At 40.2% G+C, this 14,135-nt stretch overlaps 1 protein-coding gene across 3 annotated transcripts in view; it reads right to left on the bottom strand.

Moving 5' to 3' along the window:
- Nucleotides 1–9,415: 9,415 nt before the first annotated feature.
- Lrrc8d (leucine rich repeat containing 8 VRAC subunit D) overlaps nt 9,416–14,135 on the bottom strand; it is a 111,817-nt gene continuing 107,097 nt past the window's right edge. For all 3 annotated transcript variants that reach the window (XM_027935069.3, XM_027935068.3, XM_027935071.3), the window contains one exon: nt 9,416–12,370. In XM_027935069.3, the coding sequence (XP_027790870.1) occupies nt 9,792–12,368 (2,577 nt within the window). In that variant the 5' untranslated portion in view covers nt 12,369–12,370 and the 3' untranslated portion in view covers nt 9,416–9,791. The remainder of the gene's footprint in view (nt 12,371–14,135) is intronic.

The raw sequence follows: 14,135 nt of genomic DNA, 5'->3' as shown, positions 1-14,135 counted from the left end.
TCATTCAGTTGCTAAGGCTGGCCTCCAACTTGCAATCCTCCTGTCTCAGCCTCCCAGATTGCTGAGATTATAGGTGTATACCACTGCACCCATCTTCAGTTAATATTTCTTTAAGAAATGAATGAACTGGCCTGACCAGTCTCCTTAAATGACTCTGCCCATCACTTTCTCCATCCCCATCCCCTTTCTTTGACAGTACAACTGAATTCTACAGAGGGTCTTTACAAAAAGAGTGGATGGAGTGGAGGTTAATATTTCATATAATAAAATAGCAAAGTCTACTGTACTTAAGCCCTGCATACCTCATGGTCTGTTTCTAGTTTTTAAAATGTAGCAAATTGAGCTGAACCTTCAAGTAAGCTTTGAAATCTCACAGGTCCTTGGATAACCCTTTACATCTCATCAATCCATTTATGTGTAAGTGTGTGATTGGGACTGAAATTGTTAAAAGCACAATGGAAATGTTGGTAGGAGTCGTGTATGTTTGTGAAAATATTATCTGCTTTTTCTTCCCCCTCTTTGGTAAAGGGATGCTCAGTGGACAAAGATGCTCAGTGCCAGCCTGTCCAAAGTGCAAATGTGCTTTGCTGCAATCAACAGAAACATTGCCAAAACATGAATAATCTTTTTTTCTGAATTCTAGGGGAGCTAACCCTGATGAATAGAAGAAAACATTCTTTTTATGTTGTAAATGATCATCCCCTTAATGATCTATTAACATGCACTTTTATAGATCTAGTATTTTTCAATACACATAGATGTGTATCTCTCTCTCTCTCTCTCTCTCTCTCTCTATATATATATATATATATATATATATATATATATGAATGAAATACATTTTTCAAAGGAAGTAAAATCACCCACTGTTTGTGGTCATGGGGAGATGACTTTTCAATAACCCCGTCTTAGTTATAAGTTTCAAGTTAACCAACAAGAAATATAAAATGCTGTTCAGCCAAGCAGCAAATTCCTTATCCCCTGTACCACGAAAGCAGATCACATACTTTATTGTGGACCCAATAGCTCAGTCTAAGAGAGAGCTCCTTGCTGCTCTTCTTTAGAAATCTGAAATCTGTCTCCCAGCAAGCTGAGCCTTTTGCTAGATAGATCACTGGGTCTATCCCAAGTTTAAAGAACTACTTAGAAATCATCATAACCAACCAAAGAGGGTTCTTAACATTACAAAGTCTGATTACCCTGATTTGCTTAGCAAAATAAACAAATTAATAAGTGTATAAAGAGCTGCTTGTGTATCAAGTCACTAAGCACTTGTCCTTGCTATCTTTTGAAATGAGAGGAAGGCAAATTAATTCTTACTGGGACAGCGTCTAGTTCCTTACCTCTTACATTTGCATAGCCTTGTTTCCCAGGTTTTATTTTATATTTGCTAATGGACACATCTCCCCAAACTCTCAGAAACATTAGTAATGAAGACCACTTCCATGTATTAAACATTCAATGTGCCAGACACTGTCCTAAGGGCTTCGTATGTGTTGGCCAATTTAATCAACACAGCTGTGCTTCAGGTGAAGACTATCATTAACCCCATTTCACAGATGAGGAAGCAAAATCACACCATGTTAAGTAATTCTCCTTCCAGGAGGCAGTTCCAGTAGCTTAAGCCCTAGCCGGTGTACTCTGCAGTTTCTCAGTTCCAATGACAGAGAGCAGGTGGTTAAGCTGCTGGCAGGAGGCTCTGTTTATTCACAGGGAGTTAAGTCTTAGGCCAAGAAAATTAATTTAACTTCATACAATTAGGAGGATTGTAGCAAAAGGAATTCAGTATGAGTACAGTTAAGTTGTTTCCTCTCATAATCTTCTCAAAAGCAAACTGCAAGAGTTCCCAGTTTATTGCAACTGAGCACATGTTATTTGCTCTGCCTTCAGCTCTTGCTGGTGGTGGAAGAACTGAAGCCATACTTAGAATGTGTCATCAGGCTAATTTTATTCTGTAAATAACAGAATAATTGTTTACAATATTTTAAAACATTCCCACCCCTTTCCTGGCTTCCTCCAAGTTCTTTCTTAGTCCTCTGTCAGCAGACTTTTTTTGGTCACCACGGACTCTAATTTTAGTCCTGGTGAATGAGAAGATTCTCTTGGTAATATTGACTGCATATGAATTGTATTATCTTAAAAAAAGTCTGCTCAGTTTTACAAGAGGTTGAGGATATAAAACATACACAAATTGTCTCAAATGACAACTCGTGTCTTGGTTAAAATTCACTTACCAAAAAGAGTTTTTTGTTGATCTGTATGTTTTTTTCCTGGTGCTAGGGATTGAACCCAGGTTTTCCTGAATGCTAGGCAAGAGTCCTATCACAGAGCTACAGCCAAGCTGAACTCATTTGAGGTGAAGTTTTAGAACAAGTTACAGTGGGTAAGAAGAAAGGCCAAAGATATGAAACAAACAACACAAACACACACACACACACACACACACACACACACACTCACAAACAAATAAATAAATAAAATCAGAACATTTTAGAGGCTTTGAAATGTAAACCTGTTAGTGTAGTGCATTACAATAGAGGTGGGATTATCAGTTTCTCACTTCTCTTCCTTCTTTCTCTATCATAAGCAGTTTCTTCTGTGTGAAACTGGGTCCTTCCTCCCCACAGACCACAAATATCCGATTTCTTGTCTTAGCCCAGATGGTGGAGTACAGTGACCGTTGACAGAGAAAGAAAGAGATCCAGAGAAAATAAAGGTCAGGATGATGCAGGCGCCTGGTGCCGCCTGGGTTGGTAACAGCCTGAGAGTCCCTGTTTGAAATGCCAAGCTGGAAAGAAAAGTCACATCTGCCTGGAGGGCCCAGCAAATGTTAGTGTTTTCCTGCACCCACCTTTTTGGATCTGTTGAATGTCACTCTCTACCGCATTGACTCTGCATCAAATAGCGGAGACAGAGCTTTCTCATTTCTGAGTAAGTGACCATGAGTAAACACGGTCATGCCTTTAACATTTAGCAAGGAAAAATAATTACATTACCTGGGGTGGATTGCCCTTTCATGACTGTCAACAGCCCAACTGAGGAAACAAGTTGTAACGCTAAGGACAGATGCTGAGACACATCAAAAACTTCACTCTAATAATGCTAAAGAATGAAAGAAAATCCTAGCTTGGGGCATATTTATGTAACCGGATGTCAACAGTGATTTCAAAACGTCTTTTGGAATTGCTGACAAACACCAGTTTAGTGGGAGAACACAAGTTCTGGTGCCTGATTTAGCAGTGCCACTCTTCTGCCAGGAAGGGTGACCTTCGACAGATAGCTTAACCTCACAGTTTCTTCATGTGTGAAACAGGGACATTCTCAATTCCCTGATCTTCTGTGATGAGCGAGTCAAGTGCCCATCAGGCAATGAGTTGGAGCTATTGCCACTTACCTACGTTGTCCAGTTCACTTCCTAATATCTTCTTCCACTTTTTGAAATAGATTATGTGCTGAATGCACAAATTCCCTGAATAGCAGTTACTTACAACTGATCAGTGGAAGGTGTGGGCTTGACTATGTGTCAGCTACTTCTCAAACTAAGATGAACAAGCTGTCTTCAACTGAACTTCCTGCCTTCTACGATGATAAATTAATGGCAAACTGTTATTATGCAGGGTTTATCTCCAGGGAGTAGTAGGCACTGTGCTGACATTATCTTCACAATATCCTGAGTAATCTAATCATCATTATCAAGATGAGGAAGGGTTAGGAAGGTGACCAGATGTTTCCACTATAACCAAAGCCAGATAGTCAGTAGGCCTAAGCTGTAGGAAAAATCTGGATTAAATCTTTGGAAATGTATCTTGAAGAGATTTCCTTCCAAGCAGTGCCTCATTTCAAAATGCTGAATTATGTGGCTACTACATATAGTTTTTCAGTGGCAAACTAAAAACAATATATTTCTTTTCTTTTTGGTATCAGCAATTGAACCCACCGAGCCATATCCCCAATACTTTTTATTTTTTGAGACAGGACCTCACTCAGTTGCTTTGGGCCTCCCTAAATTACTTAGGCTGGCCTCAAACTGAATATTCTTCTGCCTTCTGAGTCACTGGGATTATAGACGCATGCTACCACACTTGGCAAAAATATATTTCTTTATGTTATCTATGTGGCATGGTTTAATACCCATGTGTTTCCTTTGAGTAGATCTTACCCTGATATTACTCCTGCTAGGTTTCACGGTGGACTACCTGGCAGTTTCCCAGGGGCACTCTAAAAAGGTTCAAATGGGCAAATTATCTCATGGTTGGCTGAGCTTTTGCTGCTAACCCAGACCAGTCTAAGGTTAAACAAAGGAATGGGGGCATTTAGCTACCTGGGCGTGTGAACGGTGTCAATGGATGAAGGGTATAGCCCAAGTGCATGAGCTACTGGGGCAATTATAGGCAATTCCAGACCTCACACTCCTGGGAAGAGGGCATATATTGCTACCACCTTGGCAAGCAGCCCACAGCAGCAGTTTACTACCCATCTTTCTTATAGTTGCTATGGTGATATGAACAGCATGCTGCCTGCAGGAGCAAATGGGGGTGTGGGAATTGGTGTAAGTCACAAGCACCAGCCAAATTCCAAATTTCTCTCCGGAGGCTGATGGGAGGGGCAGAACCCAGTGGTGCTGGAAAACTAGCCAGCACCATCCTCTTTTCAGCTGAGGATGACCAGCTGATTCATTCTCTATAGATTGTGCACTTCTAACAAATTCCCGAATGATGCTCTTGCTGCTGCTGTCTATAAACAGCTGTTTTGATTTTTTGTTTTGTTACTGAGAACTAGGGGATTGAACCCAGGAGCCCTTGATCACTGAGCCAGGCCACTTTTTAATTTTGAGATAGGGTCTAAGTTGCTGAGGTTGGCTTTGAGCCTGCAATTGTCCTGCCTCAGCCTCGTGACGTACACAGCTGTTTTGAGTAGCAAGGTCTTCAGAACTTACTGCATGCACCAGAGTGCTTATTTAATAGAGGCTTACATAAGAGAGAGGTTTATTTCTCCTTTGTGCAACCCTGCTCCTTGAAGTCATCAGGGGACCAGACCATTGTTGCACTGCTGTGCCGTGTCTGATTTGTTGCTCTGCTTTGCACAGTCTAAATTGGACCCATTTCTATAACTGCAGTTTAAGCAGCAGGAATAGGGCAAGGAGGTGGCATGCCCTTCTCTTTAAGGGCCCAATCCAGAAATAGTGTATTGCTTTCCTCTTCCCACTCATTTTGCTAGAATTCAATCACGTGGCCACATGAAGTCCCAGTAAGGCTGAGAAATATTTTTATAATTTTATTCTGTGTTCCACATGCCCACTGAAAATTTCACTCAAGAGAGAATACGTATTAGAGACTCACAATTGTAGATTAGAGACAAAAGTAATATAAGTATTACTGAGTATGTACTGTTTGCTAGGCACACTACCTCTAAAGAATCACCTTATTCAATTGTCACACACAAGCCCAAATTCCGGAACCCAAATAGACAGGTGATATGCATTTGAGTTTCCAAAAAGTTCAAGAGGGGTTGGAGGTATGGTTCAGTGGTAGAGCACACCTAGCAGGCACAAGGCCCTGGGAAAGATCCCACTACACAAAACACAAAACAGAATAACCCCTCTGCCCCCCCCCCCCGCCCCCAACATTGAAGAAAGAACAAGCTAGTCTGTAAGTTTTAAGATTTGTGAGTGAAGTGGCTTTCCCCATTGCAGAGCATGATCCATCCCCACCTCTCAGACAGACTTGAGAGGTGCCTGGTTTGTGCTTTCCTGTTCTTCTTCTCTTGCTTCCATTTTTCCCTGTCTCCAGCAAACATTACCCTAAAAGCCTGGTGCCCTTGCCTAGGAGAGCCACAGCTGGTCAGGACCAGATGGGGTCACTTTGTGCCACAGTCATAAGTTAGAAGACATTTAAAAACTTGTTTCCAGGGGTTTCTTCTTTTCCCCCTTCTTTTCATGAAAGGGGCTTTTTGTTAACCACAGCCTTTGTTTGGGGATTCAGTTAATAAAGGGACCATTTTATCAGAATGAATTACTGACGTAATCACCGCCAGAAATCTTTGCGAGAGGACAGCACTCTGGCTTTCATTCAGCAAGGTGAATGGAAACAACTGTTGGGCGTTGGTCTCAAGGGCACTTTGGAGTTTGCTGTCATTAGCAATTTGAAAAGAGTTTGCTCCTGGTTGCTATACAAAGCAGGAGAGACAGTCACAGAAACTACTAGGGATATTTATAAAATATGACTTCCCTTTATACATAAAAAATGTCAGTTAGTCAGAATCCACTGGCCAGGAGTTATACAGAATGAACTCTATTATTAAATTGCTAAATCGCCACTAAGAATGGAGTCTCTGTAATGATTTCAGCTCATTTTTCTGAACCCTTAAGAAAGCCAGTCTTCTTTGCCAAGCCAACTAAACAATGGTGGAAAAAAAAAAAAAAGCCACAAGAAAACTAGGTTCTGACTGCATGGGATTCACCAAAACATGGAATATTTAGATTGTTTACAATAATTTTCTTCATATGGGTGCTCAAAAACTTTGGAGAAAGATATGAAAATATTGAGCCAAGACTTATACATTCTAATTTGTATCACCCCATGTCTGATGTGTATGCGATCAACATAAATTTGTGGATACATGGGTAGACAAAACAGGCCCATAAATCCCTCATCTGTTATGTGCTGAGACTTCAACACCCAGGTATTTTGAATTAATCAGCATTTATCAGGAAACTTCTCCTAGAACAGTGCTACTTGCAAACAGCAGCATGGAATGTGCCATTTAAATCAACTGACCATGAACTCTTCAACATTCAAGGACACTACAAAGGGCTGATAAGGTCAACAAAAAGTGGGTAAGAGGAATGGTATCCTTTGATATTGTTTGGAGGCATCTCATGCCGCTCAGTTCTAAGTGACTGAACCCCAATTACTAAATAGAAAATAGGCTGCCTGGGGGAGAGCTGCCAGTGGCCAAGCTTTGGGAGTATTTCAGATTCTAGGCCCTGTAGAATGGCTGTTGTCTGAAAAGCAAGATGAGCATGGCATCTTGCCACTTCTCCCCTACAAAAATGACATGCTTGCCCTTTGTGCATGTCTGTAATCCCAGCTATTCAGAAGGCTGAAGCTAGAGGACTGCAAGTTCAAGGCTACTCTGGGTATCTTAGTGACACCTTGTCTCAAAATATTTTAAAAAGGGCTTGGGATATAGCTTAGAGGAAGAATGCTCCTGAATTCCATCCCCCGTACCACAAAAAAACAAAACAAACCAAAAAACACCCCCAAAACCACATGCTAGGCAGGTGTGATGGCATACACCTGTAATCCCAGCAACTCAGGAGGCTGAGGGAAGAGGATCACAAATTCAAGATCAGCTTGGGAAATTCATCGAGACCCTCTCAAAATAAATTTTCAAAAAGGGATGGGGATGCAGTTCAATGGTAGAGTACTTGTTTAGCATTTGGAGGCCCTGGGTTCAATCCCCAGTTCCACAAAAATCAAAAGCAAACAACCCTAAAAGCTTGTTTTAAAACAACTCTTCATAAGGTATATATGTTCAGTATGTACAGCTTTTTATATGCCAATGAAACTTTAATAATTTTTTACTTATTTCTGGTGCTGAGGGACTGAACCCAGGGCATTATGCATTCTAAGCACATGCTTTACCACTGAGTCACACCCCTTTGCACCCGGCATAAAGAGATTTATCACTGGGAGTGGTGGCACACTCCTGTAATCCCAGAGACTGGGAGTCTGAGACAGGAAGATCTCAAGTTCAAAGTCATCCTAGTTTCAAAATAAAAAAAGGAAGATAAATTTTTGGACTGCAGAACAAAGATCATAATATTTGGTCTGTTGATTTCATAATTAAGATGGTGTGGCATTCTTTTAAAAAATGCTGTAACAATTTCAGGTGATAGCAATTGCTCAGTGGGGAGAACAGTGCCACGTGGCTGATGGGAGGGAAACGCAAGGAGTGTTTACAGGCACTTTGTTATATTACAACTGTAATTAATCATTTCTATCACTTGCATATTAATATTAATGCCCTCTACCTGGCTGACAATCTCTATGTAGCCCTGTGACTGATTCTAGTATTGAATTCTCAGTTCCTCACACTGGCTAGGCACAATGCTGGTGCATAATCAACACTGGTGAATTACATTAATCAAGGCTGAGAGAAATAGAAGAGTATATATGGGGGATAATGTATTTGAATAAAAAATTTACCATTCACCTCTGATTCTCCAAACTTGGTCTTTTATAAGGTGGTCTCCCATCTCAAACCTTTTAGGAATATAAAGGAATGGCCAGGATGTGGGAGCTGTGGTCAGTTCCTAATTCAATGACAGTGACTGTAGCCTTTCCTATTAGTGACAATACTTCTTAACTCAAGAGTATTTACAAGTTCTCCAGAAAGCTGATTCACCTCCAGTATCTATATGAGAATCCTAGAATTTAATTTTGGGGAAGACAACAAGGAAATAAGTCCATCTTTCCATAGTCTGTGCATAGGGTCCAGAGGATGTCCTGTGTTTCACTGAGCAAGTTCAGGCTTGTAGAGAGGGAACAGTACTTTGTCGCTCAGAGCACCAAAAAGTTCTTTCCACTTGAAAAAGCACTCCCAGGGAAGACCCATGAAACACTTACCAATAAATACCTAGATGGGGGTCAGGAAATTTTTCTTTTCTTTTTTTTTTGAGACAGACTTAGATAATCCATAAGCTAGATAAAGTAGGAAAATCATAATCTTAAAAAGTGTATTCTGCTAGAATGTCCCTGGACATGACCTATCCTAGCTTGAGACAAACACAGGAAATACAGCTTGTCACTAAGATGAATAGGAAGTCAAAAGTTTTCCAACTCAGTAAACTACGGGTCTTATTTTATAACCACTACCTCCATCAAAAGAGTAGGAAATTAAGTGATACTTACTTTGATTTTGTGTTATCTTCCAAATGGTTATTTTATAAAGTTGTCACCAAAGTCACTAAAATTATTGTGGCTGTAATTACACATTTATTTTTAAAAAACATTTTCTATTTATTGGTAATATTATAGTATCAGTACAAAAGTGTCTCATATAATCAGAAATCTAGTCCATGGGAAAAATGTTACTATTAAAGGATGTGTTTTTTTTTCCTTGTTATTATTTATTTTTAAGAAAAACAAAAAGGCCCAACAATCTGCACCCCTTTACTACATCTCAGGCCTTCAAGAGGGTAAAATCCATAGGGGATTCTACGAAGAAGCAGCATTTAGCAGATATTAAAAGAAGTGCTTATTTGAGGTGCTATTTAAATTAAAACAGGAAAGAAATCAATATGTCAGCAAATCTAAATTTATAGGTTTGGACCTGATGTGTCTTAAGCAATCTGAGTAAAGCAATATTGCATCAGCTAAGCAAAACAAATCAAACACCTCAAAAAAGGTAGTATAGTAAGAAAAAGTCAATTTAATCATTTACTTTAGCAGGCAAGCAATTTGTAAACATTCAGTAGCGGCAGCATCCAAGTTACAAACAATTAAAAAGAACCAAGATTAGTGATTATAATTTTTCCTTCCCTTTCCCCAGAAGAAAAAATTAAAAAAAAGAAGAGAAAAAGAAAAGATTTGGAAATGAATGACTTAAAACACTACAAACATTGAACATTCAATTATGTCTTCTATCAGCCTTCTATGCACCCTCTCATGTTTTATTTTAAAAGATGTATCTACTCCTAAAATGCATTATCTTGCAATAACTTGTACATGAGCATTTGCAATCTAGGAAGTTGTTCCTGCACATGGATGTGCATGTAGTATCTCAGTTTAAATCCCATTTGCAAAGGGAACATTTATGTCTTGATTCAATGCTTCTTTGACTTCTAGTGGCAGAGTGTCAAAAAGGTGATCTTCCACAGCAAGCCCGCTTTTCTTGAGCATTCGACACTGGCCCAGCTGGGCTGGCAGGCGGTCCAAGCAGTTCCCCTTCAGCTCCAGCTGAGTGAGCTGGGACAGCTGACCAATTTTTTCTGGGAGGGAGGTGATGCAGTTCTGTCCCAGATTCAAAGTCCTCAACTTCACACATTTAAACAACTGTTTTGGCAGAATGTCTACTTTGTTCCCAGTGATATGCAAATGCTGCAGGTTCTGAAGCAATCCTATTTCTATGGGAATCATTGAAATGTTGTTGTAGCTTACATCTAAGCATCTGAGTTTCTGTAAACTAAATACTGCCACTGGTAAAGACTCGAGCTTGTTGTTGGAGAAATAAAGTGACTCCAAGTTTTTGACATGGGTAATGGAGGGAGGAATGGTAACAATTTTATTATGCCATAATTTTAAACAAGTCAGTCGTTTTAAATGCTGGAAACTGATGATCTCCTCGATTGTGCGTATGTTATTTGACTTTAAATCCAGTTCCTGTAAATTAGAGAGGCTGAAAATAGCATGTGGAATTCTCTCTAGTTCACAGTTCTGGAGCTCCAGCTCAGCGACATTCATCATTTTCTTAAGGCTGTTCAGTACCAAGAGTTTAGTGCCGTCATTATGAATGACTAACTTCGTAAGATGTGGAGCCACATCTGTAATGTTGGAGGGAACTTTGGTTAAATTGCTCTTCACGTGGAGAATCTTAAGGTGCCGCAACTCTCGGAGAGATTCAAGTCCTATCATCTTGTTGTTTTCTGAGTTCAAATTGCCTATCAAGTACAACTCTCGAAGGTTTTTGAGCAAATACACCCAGGCAGGAATTTCAGCCACATCTGTGAACTTCACGTGAAGGCATCTCAAGTGATCGCGGAGAAAGCTAAAAGCAGTCTGTTCAACTTTCGCAGGGCAGTGGCAGAGGTGGAGCTCTTGGAGGTTGGTCATTTGAGAAATCTTAGCAGGAATTTTAGCTTCTGGAATCAGTTCAAGTTTTAGCACGTCCAGGTCTGTGAGGTCAAAGACGGCATCGGGCACCCCCGACAGCATGAACAAGTGCAGCTCCTGCTTGTCCTGGGCGTTGCGGGACACGTGCTGTCTGAGTTTCTCAAATGTCCATTCATGGTTCAGACTAATTTCCCTCAGTTTGTTCTCACTGACTTCCGATAAGAACACACCAAAACGCTTGGAATAGAGCTGGTCGTACTGGTCTACCATGTGCAGGAGGAACGCAAAATCGTTTTTGACGTCTGGAATGTCACTGAAACTGCTCTCTTCTCTAACTTTTTCAAAAGAATATTCCTTCAAAGGTATCCTGAATAACCAGAAGAGAGTGTAGAGGCAGATAAAACCATAAACACAAATAATGGATATATAACTGATGAGAAGCTTCTTCAACATGTAAGCCATATTGTGGGTGCACTCAAACACCTCATAACCAGTCAGGTGCTCAACTTTCGGCTTGCAGACATGCTCAAAGCTGATTGCATTGACAAAGTTTGCAGTGTAGCAGAGAATAAAAATGAACTTGGCTGTTTTGATAACTGTCTGGACCACATAGAGTTTATAGATCAAGTCACTGTCTTCTACGTGAGCACGGAATTTCCTCACTTTCTCAAACAGGGCTTTTGCCTGTTCCCCATCTTTTTTATCCAGGATGGTCATGCTGGGAACTTCGATCACAGGCTTTTCAGCTGAGAATTTGAAGCCAGTTTTGTTGATCATTGGGGTGCTGGCGCTGGGGCTCCCTTCATCGCTGCTGGTGGACACATGCTTTGGTAGAGTCTGGGCCCCTGTTATCCTCTGCTTGTTTTCCTCTGAGTCTTCACAGGCTGTCTCAGACAGCGCTTTAGTAGTCCAAGGAGATTCAAAGCACTTTCCTAGTATTGAAACAAAATGCTCTACTTTTGAGCATGTTTTGGGATATTTGAACCAAAAGTTGCTACTGACCATGAGAATAATAGTATGTATAAGAGCAAGGTATGGAAAGTACTTAGAATACCAAGGAAGGGCCAGATGGTAACACATCTGATTAATAAATACATATTGCTGAAAATCCAAGTTTGTTTTTCGGCCCGTGGGATCTCTCTTCTCTTTCTTTTCCTCCTGGCTTGGAACTGTGGAATCCATGTGAGGATACGTGGCTCTGAGAGGTATGTCAGGTGTCACAGCAGATGTGCCAAAGGAAACGTCGTTCGTTGTCTGCCCATCTTGGTCTTGGTGAGTGGCTGTTTCCATCTTCGGGATTTCGGTGGTGATGTCAGTGTTTCCTGGTGATGTATGTGTCTTTGAATTTACAGGAGATGGCAGTACTGGCAAGCAGACCACCTGATCTTTGGTAAGTTGCATGGTTCCGGCAAAGATGGCTACCATCAACATTACAACAGCCAGGTAATCCATAAACACGTCCCACCATGGTTTCAGGATTCGGTAAGTTGGCTGAATGTCATTAAGTGAAGCAACTTCCGCAAGGGTAAACATTCCTAGAAAACGAAAGAGAGAGAAAAAAGACATTATAACAGAAATGCAAGTAACAACAGTAAATGAGAAAAAAACCCCATGCTTGCTCCAAACTAAAGAGTCCTCATACAGGGTCTATCTTTTCATCCAAGATAGGCATAGTAAAAATAAACAAAGAGGAATATATATGAAGCAAATGGTCATTTGTTTATAGCTGTTTCTCTCTGACTGCAAGAGAAAAGGGAAACAAAAACAAGGATTGCATGGTATGCAATGATGACAGCCTGCGCAAAGTCTAGTGATGACTGGATCTGGAGGAGGATAGGAGAGCGGGATCCATTTGTTATGGATTGGACTGATTTAAGGTTCAGACTTAAATTCAGGGCAGGAGCATGGGATAACTTCTATTGTAAAAAGCCCAAGTGGAAGGGTCTACATGTACTATTCAACTCTGGACAGTCATGTATCCCAGACTTGATCGTGCCATTTACCAAAGGTGTGATTCTCTAAGCCTTGTATTTCCCATCTGCAACTTCTAAAGACTATCAGAAAGGCTTCATAAGGAAAGAATGCAAATGCCCTTAGCATACCCTCTGGTCCCAAGTACTTGTTATCTGTTTATATTAGTTCTTATTATTGTGCTGGAAGTGTCCACGAACAGTTGAAATAAAAGTTCCAGACTTGAAGAGAAGTCATAGAATACATACTTAGGATTTATCAACATATAGTTAATACTCTGGAATCATAGTACGCCAAACTAAAAGATAAACAACTCTGTCTCATGCCATGAGTATTTCAGTCCCAATCTAGAGATCACAAAACAGCACTGACTCACAGGCTACAAAGAAGCTCTTACTTCAAGTACATGGTTACTATGCTTTGCACAAGTTTATTCTTGGTAAAAAAATTGATGGTCCACCTAGGACCATAATTTTAAAGGGCCATTTGTGCGGATAACAGGAAAGAAAAAAAAAAAAAAATATATATATAATATATATAATATATATATAATATATATAATATATATATAATAATATAATAATATATATAATATATATAATATATATATATATTTTTTTTTTTTTTCTATCAGGTTTTAGAAAAGCTGCTAGGGTTGGAGGATTGAATTGAGAAGTGAATGTTGACAGTGACTGTCCTAAGAACACTGGCTTTCTTTTGCATCTTGATTATTTCAGCTGGTATCCCCACCTCCACTCTTGACCTCCTCCAACCTGTCAGTCTTCCACCCTCCTGCAGGTCCTTTGGCTAACTCCTCCCCTCCCCACCCTCTTAGGTCAGTAACTTCAGTTCTTCTAACAAGCTATTCTCCCTGAGTTCAGCCCCTTGTTGTTTCCTCTTTCTAGACTACTTCCTCCCTCTTTTGACACTAGACTGTCAGGGGCTCCCACATGACTCTGCAGCTCTCCCCATCATGACCCAATCACACTGCCTGTCTGATCTCCCACTAGATTATCAATTTGGTAAGAACAGGGGCTGTGGCCATCTTCCTTCTGTGTCCAATATATCCAATACTGGATACATAACAGTGCTCAATCAGTAACAGAATGTACAAGATTCTGATCATCACCTTCATCTGCATAAAAGTTCCAGGAACACTTAGTAACTGCCTACCTATGGTATTAGGCAGAGGAACATTTTATTAAGCTGAATTCCTTCATTGAAAGGCTTCCTGGAAAAGGAAATAGGGAGAGAGAATAGTTTGAAATAATCAAAATGTAAAAGACAAGTCACCAATGTTCTTTGGATAGTTACTAGCACAGAAACTCC

The sequence above is a fragment of the Marmota flaviventris genome, chromosome 10 (assembly GCF_047511675.1).
Source record: "Marmota flaviventris isolate mMarFla1 chromosome 10, mMarFla1.hap1, whole genome shotgun sequence".
Taxonomy (NCBI): domain Eukaryota; kingdom Metazoa; phylum Chordata; class Mammalia; order Rodentia; family Sciuridae; genus Marmota; species Marmota flaviventris.
The sequence above is the reverse complement of the archived record's forward strand: the minus strand, read 5'-3'. Positions and strand labels throughout refer to the sequence as shown.